A 17,971-nucleotide genomic window follows, 5' to 3' on the forward strand; every position below is an offset into this window, starting at 1 on the left:
GAATTTAAAAGTCTTAAGTTCATGTATTCTTCTTTTATGATAGAATAAATAAAAACGAAAATATTGGATTTGTGATCTTATATCTAAAAGAGTTAAACTTAAATATCAAGGAGACTGACGAGAAAAAAAGATTAAAGATGAATAAGAGAGTTTAGATCCAAACCTCTTAATAAAGTTGATTTCAAAAAAACATATAAACTAAATTGAATCTAAAAAAAGAATATGAAATCTAAATTAATAATTAAATATTATATTAGAATGATCACTTTTCAAATTATATTAACAAAAAAGCCATCTTGAATCGATTTAACACCTAAAAAGACATTATTAAAAAAATACAAATGTAATGACTAAAATAATAAAACTTAAAATATAAGAGTCAAGTAACTAAACCTAATATTTTATTATATTTAAAAGATTATTTTAGACCTAAATGTGTGTCAGAGACTCGGTCTGAGTAAAAGAAAAGAGTATTTCATAAGAATAAACTTATCTTTAAAAAATAAGCTCTGCACTAAGTATAATGAAATTACCTTTCCACCAGAACAATTCCCATGTTGAAGACTGTAGATGCCAAACGTTATACATAACTACGATTTATATGCCTACAATTGAATCAAAACGAAAGTCAAGAACATCTCCTGAGTATTATTTTAATTAATAAAGCCAACAAAAGGAAGTTTATGCAGTTAAATAGGCTGACCAAGTTATTATCGAAATATTAAAATGATAAGCATAAACAGTGCCTACGTTTAAATTAAATCCTAAATTTTGTCACGCAAATGGTAGAGTCAATTTGGTTGGAAAAACAATGAATAGTTTTTTTACCACCAAATCTCATTAAATAGTTTTTTCTTTTAATTATTAAACGTCAAAACGGTACCATTTATTAGCTATAACAAATTAAGCAATACAACTCTATTTAACTAAATTAGAACGTCACTTCAATGTTATCCTATTCCACTTTAAAAATATTTAATTTTTTAAATTATTAAATATTTTCATCGGCGACCTCTACAAATTACCATAAGTGGCAATTGAGGATTAATTTTAGTCTATTAGAGCTACCCAAGTTACATCACAGTTTCAATTTTTCTTCTTAAAAATAACTGTTTTTTGAGCTAAAACTACTCAAACGAAAGACACTTTCTCAAAAAGAAAAAAACAAGAAATCTACCAAGTGAGGCTATGATTTCCATAACTTTACTCTCTAGACTATGCATATGACCAATCAGTAGCGCCAAGTAATGGAGCCATACCCATGAGTCTCGAATTGGTTATTGCGAGCAACCGCTCTCTCTAAGGAAGATCACCCTACGCCTAAAGGGATCCCTAACCATGGTAAAAACAAGTCTAACTTTCCTATCCTCAGCGTATATCTACTTTTTCCTATAATCCTATGCATATTACTAATGCAAAAATTAATTTTGGTAAAAAATTTCTCTCATATCTATATTAAATTCTTATCTATAATCCAATGCAAATTAATTTTTATACTCTCTCAAATATTTATAGAGAAGTTTTTTCGAAAAGAGACTGGCGAAGATTCCGGTTAAAGTCTAGCAATGCATCCTATGTTCGAAGACTTGTAATGGGATCCCATTAAATATGGGTATCGTACTGATAGATAATGGGTATCAAACAACGATTTAAGTGCATCCACATAACCAAAAAAAAAAAACTCATTGCACTTACACTCAGTAAAGGACTAACACAGGATGGGCAACAAAAATCTGCTGGATTTATAAAACATACGTATAGTGCATACGTACTTCAGCAGTGCTGTTTACACCTCTTTGCTTTTTACATTCTTTCTCCACTCCCCTTTGTCTCCCTATTATACAGTTCCCATGGGGTAGTATAAAAGAAAGAAAATTTTGATATACCTTTTGAACGGCTTTACGTACAAGCAAACTAATAAAAGAATTACACCCATTATAGCATGGCGTATATTAACTCAATGGGATACCTGCAAAGATTAGAAAACCGAAAATGGGAATAGTTAATATTTTACTCATTTTGATGGAGTTCACAATAATATTGTAAAAGATAATGGAAGGACCTCTGTTATGTAAAAGCAAAAATCCTATCTGTAATATTTCTGCGGCATATTGGACACTCAGAACAAGCAAGTGAACAAGATTTACACACTGCAAGATCAAACGAGAGGCTATAAGTATTCTGACAAAAAATTGTAAACACAAAGGAAAATCACCAACAAAATTTAGACTAATAGATTCACGCAAGATAGGAAAAGACTTACAACAAACGAGACGCTATAAGTATTCTGACAAAATTGTAAACACAGGAAAATCACCAACAAAATTTAGACTAATAGATTCAGGCAAGATAGGAAAAGACTTACAACAAAAATGTCGGCATGGAAGCAGAATTGCTGCAGTTGGAGATTCAAAACATACTTTACAAACATGGGAATTGGCGTCGCCATTCCCAAGGTACTTGAGCTCTTTTTCCTTCATTTCTTGCATGCGCGCCTGAAATCATAAATTGTACAAACATTATTAACATAACACATCAAAGTCTCAGAAATGAGTTGCATAACAAATTTTGGAAAGTGAAAATCTTTCAAATGATGTCAACGTGCACTAAGAATAAAATTAACATGGATTATAATTAGTTTTCTTTTAGTCATGCATTACCAAAATAAAAGAGAACAAACAAGTTATGATTAGAAGTCATAGATAATTTAAAAGTGCAAAAGCTAATAGAGAACATATTTGAATAATTTCTCAATCAAGAATTTTAGTAAAATCTATTCAACAAGTCAAAATCTATTCTTAACATGGATTATTAAGAACTAAAATAAATTATTAGAAGTCGTTCATCGCAGATCGCAATTTAAATACAGAGAAATTTCGTTTGCAATTTACCACAAGTTCAGTTTGCAAAAATAATGTTGAAATTTAAATTAATAAACTATAAATAGATAAATAAAAATATTGGGTCTGTATCTTTTTAATCAAAATCAAATCAAATTGATTTAATATCCATTATTCACGGCCTTTATTCTTTATTTTCCTTATTCCCGACCTAAACCCAATAATATAAAAACTAACGGAAAATCAATTCAAAATTTTCTAAGACGAAGAAAAATATAAATAATTCCCTAATAGGGTTACCTTGAGCCGAACAACCAAAGGCTCTTCTTTGGGAATTTCATCATCTGGTTTTGGTGCATCAAAGAGCTGCTCCTTGGGAACTATATTACTTTCAATGTCATTAATTTTTGTACCATTTAAGGGTTGTGCACCATCATTTTTTTTATCCATGTTCGATTCTGGAACAGCATCCCCTTCTTTTTTCAACTTGGCAACAAGGATCCACATATTTGCTAGATCATTCTCCAAGGCCTCTTCTCTTTTCTTGGCCTCTTCAGCTTTTTTCCTGCACTGTTCCTCCACAAATTCCTTCTCGGCTAATGCAGCCTCCAGAGCTGCCTCTCTTTGTTTCCTAGCCTGTAGTTCCATCTTCAAATCATCAGCATCAAGATTCCATGACTCAAAATCATCCACAACAGCTCCTGAAATTTCATTAGCACGGCTAGAAATCCTCCCCTTCCTTCCAGATCTTGCATCACCGAACTTGCGGTTAATACCGTTAACTGTTTGCACAAGAGCACCACGGGAGTTGACCAGATCTCGCGTAGCCATCAATTCTTTTTCCAACTTTGCATTCTGCAATGAAATTTTTGTCACTTCCCCAGCCAGATTTTTCAGTTCCACAGCAGCAGCAGAGGCCAGTTCTTTGGCATAAGAAGCTTCTTCAGAGAGTTTCTGATTCTGAACACGCAACCCACTATTCTCTTCTGACAAGTGAACTTGCTCTAGTTTTAGCTTTTCATTTTCAATTTCCTGAAAATAGGGAAGAGAAATGGCCATTTAGTACAGGATGAGATGGGAATACAAAATTATATAAAAGGAAAAACCAACAAAAATATTCAACTATACTACTACAAAAGAAAAGCTACCTGGGATTGTATTTTCTTTTTCAACTCATCGGCGTGTTCTCCTGATGAACACTGTTCAGAAGACGTTAACAATGTACCACTAGTAGCTGTTGCAAGTTGCTGCTCTAGCTGCTTCACCTTTTCTTGCAACTCTCGGTTTTCAGAACACTGTTAATAAAAGAAAAATTGATGAGGGAGACTACCAGCACAGAAACTTGTATTTTGATGAAGTTACATCTTCCTTAATTTCAGATAGGGAAAACAAATAGAATGGTTGGCATAACGATCCAAGTAGACTTGCTTACCTCAAAAGTGGAAAAAAAGGCCAAAAAGTAAGAAAAAAGTCAGACAAATAAAAGCAAGTACCTTATCGTTTAGCTGCTCCTGAAGGACACGGTTGTCTGCAGATTTTAGCTACAGATATTTTAAAAACACAAATTAATTTATTTGAAAGAGTGGCCATTGTTGATCACGGACTATGCTAAATCGTATAATGCAAATGCTAAATAATCGAGGGAGGGGGGGCACAATTTTGGAAACAAAATAACAGCTCAATAACACCCAAACAAAGCTAAGATACTACTCACCTCCAACTCAAAGGCCTTTTCATTACATTGAGTCATTAACCTTGTCACTGTCTGTAACAACAAAACCATGAAGAAAAAGCATATATGACCTTTGTCAAAGGATTTACATAAGCTTCAAATCTATATTTGTTAAATTTCAATACCAATATCTCTAACCTGCTGCATTTCAACTAGTGATGAACTAGACACTGGAGAATCTTCGGTCTCAATTTCAATTAATCTTTGCTCTAACACCTTCATTTGCTTCCTTTTTTCTTGGATCTCACGTTCCAAGTTCTCAATCTGTAATTGAGACAGCATTTTAAAGAACACAAGCATTTCAGTTAGGAATGAAGACTGTAACTTTTGTTATAATGTTATCAATTGCTTAAAAATGGCATGTCAAGTACTAAGGATGGCGGAAAATGTGAGGGGAATCAAAACAATACCAGAGTGTTGTTTGGCATCAGTAAATGCATCAAAAAAACTTGATTGACATTGTTAGAACGTGTATTTGGAGACATCATTATTGTCGAATAAAAAATATTAGAGACAAAGTTACTGATTATTAATTTCCTAGTGTTTCTACCAACACATTTCAATGCGACATTGTCTAAAAACAAAGCAAAATACCTGAATTTTGGAGCCTTCAGGGTCATTTACAGATTGCTCCATCAACCGCTTCAGAGTGCTAGTACTTAAAGCAACATCTCCAGCTAGCATTTTGACTTGTTCAACAAGAAGATCCTTCTGATCTGACGCTGTCATCCCACCCTACATTTCAACTAGCAGCCCCGAGTCACAATTTTAAAGCATACAGCAACAAACTACTTAAATGATGAGTGCATAAATAAGAAAGAAAAGGGTAAAAGAAGTTTAGGACCTTGGAACCCAATTGAAGATATTCAATCAAGGATAAAGCTATACAGAGATCATTGGCCCAAATTATTAATTTTTAATTTTGAAAAATTTGTTCTAGAATTAGAGAGGAAAATTCATATTAGTGATAGAACTAGAGATGAAATTTTACATCGTATTTTAGAATTCCAAAATAGCACCGAAAAGCAAGAATGTTAAAAGAAATCCATTATAGACTATATAAGACCAATTTATAATATATAAATGGGACAATCCTCACCTTAAAACTTCTTAATATGATATCAAAATTTGTCGTAATAAGGTTTGTTGAGCATATCCAATCATTTGTTGTTGGGACACATTTTGGACAACCCATAAGTATCCAACCCCACGTACAAAATGTCCATACCTTAGTGTGCATGAGGGATGTGTGTTTAAAATCTCACATCAATTAAAAATAAGACTACTTTCAATATATAAGTCGGGGCAATCTTCACCATACACACCAATTTTGTATGAATGAGTTAAGCTTACTTTGAAATGCAAGTGGTGATTCCTCCTCTCACTAATCTTAAGTCAAACTCAAGTGGTCAGTTCTTCACTTCTTATCTTGCTCCATCTTTTATCTTTTAACTTACTTCAATTTTTGGCACCTTTATTTTCATGTTATTCGTTTATTTCTATGTTCTTGAATTTATGACTCAAATCTTTTTAACACAAATATTTTCATATGTAATAAAGCAAAAATAAGATTCATTACATTGGTTGTGAGCTTAAAAGAATGTTAAACCAGTTTATTCACTTCCATTGCCAATTAGATTTAATGTATTGTAAGCGAATGCCACTTCTGTGAAAGATCATCCTTCCATACTCTTTATTAAGTTCCATCATTAAGGAACCAAAATGAAATATAACACTCTCTAGGCAATGCCAATGTTCAATTCATCTTAAGTTACTCTATTGGCGAATGTATTTTACACCACGGTTTGGCTAAATTGAAATATGTGATTGCAGTCCCAGTTAGATAAATGTCCTCCCAAGGATGCTCTAGCTTGTACACGTCTCAATCACCCAGGGCATTGACATCGGAAAAAAGGAAAACAAAAAAAAAAACAACTTGGCCTAGATATATACTTTTTGTAAGTTACTGGTTTCATCTTAATGCCGCATCATCTATCTATCTGAGAAACTTATTTAAAAGCATGAATTGAGGTGTGATAAAAAAAAAAAACACATTATTACAGAGAAATTGAGTTTACCATTGTCAATTTTGTTCTACTGACCAATTCACCAGCATGTGTTGATTCAGTTATAGTACTGCTAGCTGGGGAGAACTCTTCATTCCATCTACTAGAAGATCTTTTATGATCAGATGACACCGCAGAAGTATCTTTCTGACTCTCATTTTCAATCAACACACCATCAGGCAAGGCATCCAGTTTCTGAAAAAAAAAAACACGTTCTAACGTCTTTGCCACTTGGTCCATAATGAAAGTCTATTTTGAACATAAGGGCATTCAGGAATGGTTTACATGAAAGCCCCTGTGCATGTCCAACAAGAAATGGGTTACTAAATTAGTGACAAGAAACAAACACTGGAAATGAAAATTGAAAACGATATTAAAAAAAAAATTGCTGTAATTAACTGAAGGATGCTCACATCATCCTCGCCTACAGAATGACTTCGTTGATGGTTGGAAACATCAGTTAGATATCCAGGAATTACATTCTTTGACGAAACCAGAATGAGTTTGGTTAGCCTCTGGATCCTACTCATAAGAGCAGCTTTGGCTTCCTCCTCTTCTTCCAATCTTGATTGCATTTTCACTTGACCTTCCTCCAACTACGCATATAACAGATTGTTACAAATCATAGATAGCGTGTGTAAAAAGTAACAACTAACAGTAGAAATGAATATCAGGATAGCTAAAAACCTTTTGCTTTAAGGTCAAAATTTCCTCATGATTGACACCAACTAGCATCCCTTTCTTTAGTTGATCAAGTTCTAGTTTCAGGACAGAAATTTCTCTCTGGTACTTCTTAATTAGAGATTTCTCATCAATAATCTGTTAAAGAATTCCACAATGAATAAGCAAACTTTCATGCTTATAGGCATGCAATTCGATAGATATCACAAACTTGAGCCAACCTTATTACGGGAAGCATATATTTCTACTCGTTTTGCCCTGCTGGCAAACTTCAAGGTATTATGAGTTTCCTCCATATTGCTGGACGCTGGAGTTACTGTGCATATAAGCTGAAATTTTCACGTTACAAGAAATTTTAATGCGGTGCCTAAACACAGACAATCTAACGGTGCAGGGACAAAATGCAAGAAAGGAACCAGAATACCCATACCTTACTAAAAAACCACATTTAAATACAATAATAACTCTATAGAATAAAAGAGACAGAAAAATATACTTAAAGCATATAATAATTGAAAATGCTGTAGAACCCAAAACTCACTGAAACATGCCCATGTCCACTAAGAGATGATTGCAAGAGGCGGGTCAGCTTTGAATCTCGATAAGGAACATGAGATGCCTTCCCCTCGCTCAATTTTCCGATAACCTTCACAATGAAATCACAAAATCAAGACAGAACTCAAGACCCCCCACCCATTCCCAAAAACAATACAAAATATATATATAAGATTTCACCTATTCCCGCTAAAACAAAAAGTGAAGCCTTGGCACGGCCTAATAGATACTTGTTTTTTATCAACATATAACAGAATTAGATAGCGTTAATAAAATAATTTCTAGCTGCTTCATTACCCAATAAAATTTTTCAAAAAAGAATTCATTTCAACCAGTCATAAGCGTATCTTTTAACAAAGATATTGCAAGTCAGCTCACGTACAAACAAATTCTCACAGCTTCCTTGTAAAAACATCGATATTATAAACAGTGGTCTGAAAGAAGTACAAAAATAATGCATAACTAACTACTACATTGACAACCAAATTTTGTAACACCTACAGTTCCGAGGGTCAGAAGACTTTTGTTGATGTAAGATCCTTCCTTTCTTCTTAATCCAGTTGTTTCAGTTTTTGAGCTCTCCGATCCAGCCAAATCAATCAAGTTCTGAAGAAGAAAACAAGCAAAAAAGAAGTCGGAAAGAAATGTCCGATCATTAGTATAAACAGTGAAATATTTTGGGAAGCCACAAATAAGTTTTACGTACTAGCTGAGAGAAGATGACTCCATCATAATCATCACCATGGGCACTGCTCTCTATCATCTGCAAATGTATTGGAAAACAAAACAATAAGAATAGAGTTCGATTGTTTCTTTAAAAAATAATAATAACAACAACAAAAATAATAATAGTAAAAAAAAAAGTCCTAAAGAGGTCCATGACAGACAGAAAGCCAAAATACATTACCTATTTAATCACTAAACATATTTACAGCAATCGTCAATCAGCTTTTAAGAAGTATACAGAAAAGTACAGCAATCCGCACAAGCATATACATTTGGCCTTTTTGAAACTACAAAGCCTCAGGCCTGAATCAGGTATTTTTTACACAATTGCAGCAAATACCATATCAAGCATGCTTACCAGTGTAAATATTGTGTGACTCCGGCTGCTAAAGAGATTAAAATTGTTTGATCCAACATGACGGTGCTCTGCCGTGTTAAAAAAAAATTGTTAAAAAATGTTTCTCAACCAACCATTAGTCAAGATTCTGATAATATATGGCATACAATTTTGAAAACGAATGGGCAGAATCGTGCCACTATCATTCATAAGATAATTACCTTCTCCGGCAGCAATAAAGGAAAGTGCGTGTCCTGGAGATAGAACAACTTCTTCCTTTATACCCTCCACGTAAGTTCCCTGGAAAACAAAATCACAATAAAAAATAAAGTACGTTCCAATTAGACTAGAAAACGAAAAAAAACCGTATCAAGTTCAAATTTAACTCCTAAATTTTCCTTGAATTACAAATGCTGTCATTTTATTTCTTCAATGGAAAGTACAACACATGATTCCAACTTAGAAGTTAATCTTTTAATATGCTAAAAAAAACAAAAACATAAATATTCTTACATGAACATGGTCAAAATTACATTGTAAGTGTAGCAAAAAAAAAGTAGAAAAAATAATAATACTCAAATATCAGAAACTACCAGGGAACCAATTTAGTATCAACAACAGCACCAAAGTAGTTTTACTCTCAGATTAAAAGTTCATACACAATACATGCACTTCATTCCAAGATGACTAGAAATATCAGTATTGATGTATAAAAAGCCAAATAAAAACAGATTGAGAGATCTGTCATTTACAGATAGAATAAAAATAGTAGATCAAGTACTCTAAACAGAATTCAATTGAGAAGAAATAGTGAGACAAGAAACCTGTGCGTCTTCTCTAACTCGTAAATTTTGGCCAGTTGGATCAAGTAAATCATTGATCACCTGATACCAAAAAAAAAGAAAATAACCAAAATATTTTCATTATACCAAACATTAACTCAAACAATATAACAAGCAACAAGGTGACAATCAATGACACGTAATGACAGAGGCAGGATGGAAAATTTAAGGCAAGACAAAAAGCGTAACTGTACAATGGCTAAAGTATGTTCAGTTCAGCACAAAAATGATGGAACAGAGGTTGTTTTGTCATTTACCTCGTTGTATATTTCTAGATATGACACTCGGAGTAAGAATTCTCTTCCTGGGGTCTGCAGTAAAAATACAGTTAAGCACTCCAAGCAAGATGAGAGTAAAATAAAATTAAGATGGAATACTTTGGTAATCAATTCAAGTCAAGTTGAAATAGCAACTATTAACTATTATGAATCAGAACGGAGAGCTCAAATAGTTTTGCAGGTAATCCTTTGAAAGTAACTACAAGGAGCACCTGGTTGATTATGTAGAGAACAAAGCAAGAGACTGACACACAGGATACATACAGACACTAACAATAAACGATACAGCTGCCACATATGATTTCAAAACATAAACTATAATGAACAACGATGGCATGATGCTTAATATGTGATTTAAATAACCAACAACTGCTGAGCTAGGAAAATAATCTTACATCTTGGATCATACTGAAAACATCCTTTATAGCCAGGGGTATAATACCAGGTGAATTTTGGTCTCCCTGCACATTGTTATTGGAAACAAAATCAGAGCTTAGAGACATGACTAGAGAGATCATGTCTATACAGAAAAGAATAAATTACAAAATGCATTTCAAAGGCATTAAGTACTTTGAAAATGAAGCAAGAAACATGACAACGTCAAATGTGGTACAAGTTAATCAAGCATTGGCAATCCAAAGCAAGCTACAACCAAATTTAAAACTTCTACAGTGGACATGCTAATAGGATCATTATACAAATGGCTGCAACTTACAATAAGTGAGCAAAATATGTTACCATCTTTTATATGCCCGATATAAAATGCATATAAGGAGCAGTATCAGTCACCCAAGAATATTTCTTATTGTTACTTTTGCATAAAATACATAGTAGATCAGATCATGGTTACAGACTTTCAGAGACCAGATCACTTGATAATGTCGTACTTATATAATTCAACCAGTGGGAGTGACTGGTCGGAACGTAAGGCTATGTTTAATGGGTAGCAAGAATATGCAATAAAAACTACATTTACTGGATGGAAATAAAAAGCTCCAACGACTGCAATAATGTATGTGGTTTTCATAACTAAAGCACACTAGACTACAAAACTCCTATATGTAGCTTAGTTCTTGTAAAGAAATCTTGATATGTGTGTGCGCACACATACCTTTTTAACTTGAACTGAATCATAATTTTTTGTATGCATTGTCAGCACTGCCAATATAAAATTTTCCAATATCCACCGAAAATGATCCTAACCCTAAAAGTTGTTCCATGTGTAATTGATAGTCCTACATCAGTCATACAAGTGCTCATTGGTAGTTTACCAAATTCTGCTATACAAAATACTAGTTAACTGTTTATCCTGTCCAGAAAACTAAGTCAACCATAAGTGGATCAAAATCCCTTTAAACACAACCCAGAAAATAATCTTCCTAGAAATTACACATTTTAGATATCATCTCAAAACCAAATGGCGTTAAGTGAAGTTAGATATATAAGCCACACTTCAAGAATTGAAACAAGCAGTACGGCACTTCTCAACAATCCTTAACCACCGTAATGTCTAAGAACAGCAGGAATAATATTACATTATATTTTTCACAAGAAAAAGTATACGACGTGAATGTTTACACATACTACATATCATATGCCATATGTGCTACTGTGTTCAAAAATATGAACCAATACAGCATCACTAACTTCTTAACACGGACCTCGGCTGACGATAACCAACTCTAAGAAAAAGAAAATCTGTAAAATATGCACGACACGCAAGTTGCAAATTTGCGACAAGGTGATTGACGAAAGGCGATACACGAAACATGGATTTGCAGAAAAAAAAGCGTAAAATGAAAACAAAAAGAAAAACCAAATCAGTAATTTAAAAAATGACACTTACATGCATAGTATGTGTCTTACCACTACTTGTGACTCCATAGGCAAACACAGTTCCTGCAATATGCAGAAAAAAAAAATCATCTTCAAGCAACCAATTAATGAACAACAAAGAAGACGACTTCCAAATTTAACACTATACCAGAATACAATTAACCGGTTCAACCTAGTCATTCAAGTAGACACTAAACCAGTATACAACCATAACAGTTTTCCTCAATCCATTAAAATAACTTGATAATACCAAAATTAGACTCTGCTCGCATCACAATATCATTTTATATCGAATCCAAAATTAACACTCCATACCGTTCACGCCTTCCATGGCAGCCTTCACTACAGGTTTTGCCGCTACTTCGTACACTTCATCAGAATTGGTATGTGGTCCAAAAACTCTATCTGCCACAAATTAAAACAGAGTTCTAAATTTAGCATCCACAATTTCTCCTCTGGCATCAAAATCAAAGTCAATTTTCCAGTAGAAGCCTCACTGACTGATAAAAAATCAATCAACACGAATAACCACAACACCACACGAGGAAGACAATAACTAAGCAATACCAAATGCATAGGCAGTAGCTGGATTATACTCGTTTCTGACAATCTTCTCGCCATCCGCATACCACGCGATCTCGTCCCCTCTCTGATACTCCCTTTCACTGCAACCGAAAATTCAATCTCAGATAACACAAACGGAAAAACCGAACGATTCAATCGCGCAGCGAATGGATCTGAAAGCACAACCTCAGATCTAAGCATTACCTCAACGGCCTAAACCGAATCGTGACCGAAATGCTATCGCCGGACTTTGACGAATCCACCGGCTCCGCAATTAGGTCCTCCTCCCCGAACGCCACCGGAGAACGGCCGGCATAACCTCGAGAGCCGTTGTACGTTGACTCGCTGCGACCACGACATGGAGTCATGGATCGGCCGCCGGAATTGAAAAACGACGACGTGGAGGAAGAGCCGGAGCGCGGCATTAACCTTCCGTTGGTGAAGGAAGAAGAGGAAGAAGTGGATGAATAAGGAGTGGAAGGTTTACGGTAAGAAAACGGCGAGCTACTCCTTCCGCGTGAGGAAGAAGCCATTGAGTTCAGTCTCACCGAGCTGGTGACACAGTAGAAATCAATGACGCAGCGAGGGAGAAGGAGCGAGGGGAAGAGAATGTGTCAGAAGTGTCACATGGATATGCAAAGAAAAGGGATCAAAATTTGGTTCTCCTGGCTTTTCATTTTCTTTTCTCCGTTGCTTCCTTTAGATGATTTAGGATATTATTGTACGAGACAAAGAGAGGAAAACACGCAACCACGCACGCACGCGCACGGAGACACAGATTGTTTCGTCTTGTTTAGTACAGAGGAAGTAGCTCTAGCCGTGAGCGAAGATGAATGGGAGCAGAGAAAACGGAGAAGATGCTCATCGCCACAGTTCAAATTTAATTTCCTTTTTTAATATTTTTAGTTTTGAACGAGAAGAGTTTGAATTTTAAATTTTATTATTATGAAATGGAATAAATTTAATTTAAATTTAATTTAAGTTTACCAGGACAATAATGAAGTGGGTGAAACGAAAGGGTTTAAATTGAATTAAAGCGTTTGGAAGGACCCGCGCCGCGCACGATAAAATAGTGCTGACAGACGCCTTTCAAAAATAGCATGCGAAGTTGAGCGGGAATAACTGCGCCGATCACCAATAATTCCATTTCATTCCATCATCAATAATAAGACAACATTGTAGTTTTATTTTATAATAATTATTTTAGACTTTTATTTATGTCATTCTTTTTAGAATGAGCTAATCTCCTAAAATAAGACTTTTTATTTAATCTTTTAAGCATTTACTAAATCATTAATCCAATGGTTCCTTCTGCCGTGTTTGAATGAGATTGCTTTCGCTTTGGATTTCTATAAATAAAAAACTAATAAATGTAAAATAAAACTCTAGTCGGGAAATATTTAGTTAATAAATGTGTTGTTAACACTGGTCAATGCATTTTTTGAAAAACATCAATAATACTACGTAATAAATGGGAGTTGTTAACATTAATCGATCCACAATAGGTAAAGGTTCTGAATTTTCAAAGACAAGTGTGTAATAAAGGGCGTTGTTAACATTAAACAACTAATGAATGCATCAGAAGAAAATAATTTGAATTTTGGATTCTACATTTTTTTTGGGCATTATGGTAATCTGACATTGTTTGAATTCAATTTGTTTACTTTGTGACTTTTATATTGTGTAGCTTTTGGGCGAATGGCGTTGAAATTGGGAATGAACCCACGGTGGAAGGAGAAAGACATGTTCCGTTGGCTTTTGGTTGCTGACGTTACGTTTGCTGTGTTGGCAAAACCACAAAATGCTCAAACGCAGAACGAAGAGAGACTCTGACCAGGAAAAGAATATGAAAAAAATAATTTAGTAATGAATGGTTAACAGGGCTAGAGCTACAAAACAAACAAGGACTTAAAAATAAGACAAAAACATCAAGGAAGAATGACAAATAGGAAGAAATTAAGAATAATTATTGTATCGTATGACCGTTTGATTAGTGTTAAGTAGAACGTTTTTCTTATTTATTATGTGATAAATAAACGTTTTTTTTATTAACAGATCGATTAGATTATATAAATATTACTTTTAGTTCAGTTCAAATTAGGACAAAATGTAATTATTATTAAATGAGTTGCAATTAGAGTGAAATTAATCAAAAATTTACTCTAAAATGTATAAATACAGATTTGAGGTAAAAATACAGATAATTGATTTTAATTATTTGAACCATGAAGCTCAAACTAATTTTTATATCGAAACATTTTTTTCAGGTATTATCCAGACACTGTTAGACGAACTACTACATAAAACTACGAAAAACTTAAAATGAATGATAATCTTTGAAAACTTTGGACTATAGCCTTATTACGGAAGTTAATATTGACTATGCACTCCCAAACAATTATCATATTAATATAAACAATAACATAACAAGTTAAAATGTAACCATTATCAAATAGACCGCAATTAAGCTAACACTAATTAAAAATTTATTTCAAAATTTATAAATACAGGTGATTACATTTAATGTACATTAATTATCTAAACTGTCGAGTTTAAACTGATTTTAACAACGAAACATATTTTGTAGATGAATAATATTAAACAAATAACTAAAATATAGTTAGAATGAAAGACAATTTTTAAAAACTTTTGATTGTAACATTGTTAATAGGAGTTAATATTGACGTTACATTCCTAAACAATTATCATGTTAATATAAACAATAACATAAAAAGTTAAAATATTGTAAGAACTAAAATATTTGGTTAAGTGATTGGATAAGACTGTTATAAATTAATTAATCAAATAAGTGATACAATTGATCGCAAATAGTTCAAAGTTAATTTTGGGAGGTATGAACTTCTCTGTTTAAATCCTATATTAAACTTCTTATATTTTAGAGTACAATTTTTTATATACTTGCCTTTGACAAATTTATGGAATTAGATGTTTATAAGGGTAGTTTAAATTGAATGTGATGTATATTATGTTGAAATTTGATGTCCGTAAAAGTTATAACGATTGAATTTATATAGAAAATTTGAATTTGGTTGCAAGCCAAACTAAAGATGAGATGGAGTAAACCAAAAACAAAGAAAAGAAAAGGGAAAAAAAAGGTGTGTGATGGGGATTGCAAGTACTGAGAAATTATTAGCTCTTGCTTCCATTTTAAAAGACTATCTATCCCAATCCAAACCTATAAAAGTTTTTTGAGTGATGGTGATTTGCAAACTTTATATTAAGAGAAAGGAAGTAAGATATAATTGTGGGGTCGTCTTAGAGGAAAACAAGCTTGAAAGATGTGTTAGTTCCAACTAACCAACAACTATGGAAACAAAAAATAAAAGAAAAACATATAAAAACAAATTCATCAATCAGGATCTGTTGCTAATGTGTTGTAAGAATAATGGGAATTGTTACAAATCTGTCAGTAAACTTATATAAAAATTTGTAAAGGTCAAATTTGTGGTTTTCTTATATACTGTTCTTTTTATTTATTTTTATTGAATATACTCAAATCTCATTTTTTTTTTTAGATTTTGTTATTGATTGAACGTGATGATTGTTATTTATTTATTTTTTCATGTTATTGGTAAACTAGTTTTTTTTTTTAAATTAATTCTCCAACTTATTAATGAAAACCATGATTATGTTATTTGATTAAAACTAAAATTAAACTATCATTAACTTATAAGACTGTATTCATTATATGATGTAGTTTCATCTTGTTTTTAGTTTATGCAGTATTAATTAACACACATTTCTCATGTGGAATTAAGTTGATAAACGGTGACATGACAAATGTAAAAAATAATTAATCTTGTTAAAATAAATTTTAATATTATTTTAAAAAATAAATTTAAAATTTAAAATCAACAGATGTAGTTCTTATGGGTTAGACTACCGAAAAACAAATGTATTTGGTGATATGAGTAGCCAAATCAATCCCTTTAAGCTATCCTTCAACTGTATAATCTCATACCTATACAGTCTCTAGATCCTCTTATTCCGGTATATGTTCGATTCATCCATGTGTCCCTTCCACTGAAAGTCGGGAGCCGCTCCTTGTCAGTGCTCCTTGCACTTCGTATCTCTTACCGGGACGATCACTTCCTACCCTTGTCAGTGTACAGGTATCACAGTTTAGCTTTAGACACATGCAATTAAATATAAAATATTTAGTGGTCCATTTGATTGGAGATGTTTGTGAATGTGATGAGAAGTTAGCTACAAGCTGTCACCTCCACATTCAACCGTTTTAGTGGCTCACGTGTAATTGGGACACTTTTGTTCTGTGGGTTCTAATTTTCATTTCGTGGGTGGGAATTAGAAGGCAACGCTCCACCGCGTTTCAGAATACGGATCCCTTACCTTCCTCAATCTTATAAAAATCTAAATAAATATATTTTTATTTTGATTGGAGCAAAAATATTTAAAGAAAAACATATTTAATGTTTTAATAATTTTATTTAAAACAGTGCATATTTTACTCTTTCTTTTTATATAAATATATTTTGATACATAATTTTTTTACCTTCATTCAATATTTATTATTTTTTTTCTTTATAAAAATATAAAGATTCGCTTATTATAACTGTTTTACTTTTTGTAAAGTGTCTTTTTTGCTTAAATGAAATTTACGTAGACCCACCAAAGTAAAGAAATAAATAAATGAGGGTATGACTTCTAAATTTCACATTTTTACTTTTCTCCTCACTAAAACAATAAACACCAAAAGAAACGACACAAGTTGAGGTACTCATTAGGTCGCGGTCCATGATCTATGGAAAGTTGACAAGGAAAAAATTTGTGAAGGCATATTGTATCATGCTTGGCACAACTTTAGTAGTTCACCTACCATACGTTGTCTTTCTAGCATGATTATCATAAAATTTTATGTTTTACTATTAATGGCAATTCAATGTGAAATCATAATGTTTTATTCAGAGCTAGTATATTAAATTGTATTTAAAAAATATTTCACCGAGTGTGGACAAAAGATTGAGTTGTTTTGAAATACAATGATTGACAAGATAAGCCGTTTCAATGGTAGTAGTTAAAAAAATTTAAATTAATGTTATATTTTTAAGAAAAAAATATAACGTAGTTTCAATTTTCATTCTTTTTATTATTTTAATATTCATCTTCTTAATTGTTATATTTAAATTATATTTAATGTATAATTATTGAAAGAAAAAAAGTAATAGTACATGAGATTAATATAAAGACTTTTAATAGTAAAAATAATGGTTTCTGTAACGTCCCGGCAACTTACAGAGACCATCGACTGCCACACATCACCACCAGGCTTTCCAGTGTGCTTTCCCAGAAAGTGTGCGAGTGAGGACAAAGCACATTGGAAAGCCTGGTGGTGATGTGTGGCAGTCGATGGTCTCTGTAAGTTGTCGGGACGTTACAAGTGGTATCAGAGCCTAGCCTCTCCCAGTACGGTGTGGTTCGAGGACGAACCATGCGAAAGCTGGTGGGCATGTGACACCCGGACACTGACGAGGG

At 33.0% G+C, this 17,971-nt stretch overlaps 1 protein-coding gene across 1 annotated transcript; it reads right to left on the minus strand.

Annotated features, from left to right (window-relative positions):
• Positions 1 to 1,721: 1,721 nt before the first annotated feature.
• LOC124824582 (kinesin-like protein KIN-7D, mitochondrial) lies at positions 1,722 to 13,347 on the minus strand. The gene is made up of 25 exons (XM_047297028.2): positions 12,662 to 13,347; positions 12,461 to 12,558; positions 12,209 to 12,298; positions 11,904 to 11,956; positions 10,453 to 10,518; positions 10,037 to 10,090; positions 9,762 to 9,821; positions 9,159 to 9,237; positions 8,959 to 9,026; positions 8,581 to 8,637; positions 8,376 to 8,480; positions 7,861 to 7,965; positions 7,541 to 7,648; positions 7,326 to 7,457; positions 7,052 to 7,234; positions 6,651 to 6,833; positions 5,167 to 5,307; positions 4,711 to 4,836; positions 4,555 to 4,605; positions 4,334 to 4,381; positions 3,989 to 4,135; positions 3,141 to 3,872; positions 2,366 to 2,495; positions 2,063 to 2,150; positions 1,722 to 1,969 (listed from the first exon to the last, which is right to left on the minus strand). The coding sequence occupies exons 1-24, from the start codon at positions 12,988 to 12,990 to the stop codon at positions 2,068 to 2,070; spliced, it is 3,228 nt and encodes a 1,075-aa protein (XP_047152984.2). The 5' UTR covers positions 12,991 to 13,347; the 3' UTR covers positions 1,722 to 1,969; positions 2,063 to 2,067.
• Between the last annotated feature and the right edge of the window lie 4,624 nt (positions 13,348 to 17,971).

Source organism: Vigna umbellata, chromosome 2 (assembly GCF_029865625.1).
Source record: "Vigna umbellata cultivar VRB3 chromosome 2, Vumbellata_1.0, whole genome shotgun sequence".
In the NCBI taxonomy this organism is placed as follows: Eukaryota; Viridiplantae; Streptophyta; class Magnoliopsida; order Fabales; family Fabaceae; genus Vigna; species Vigna umbellata.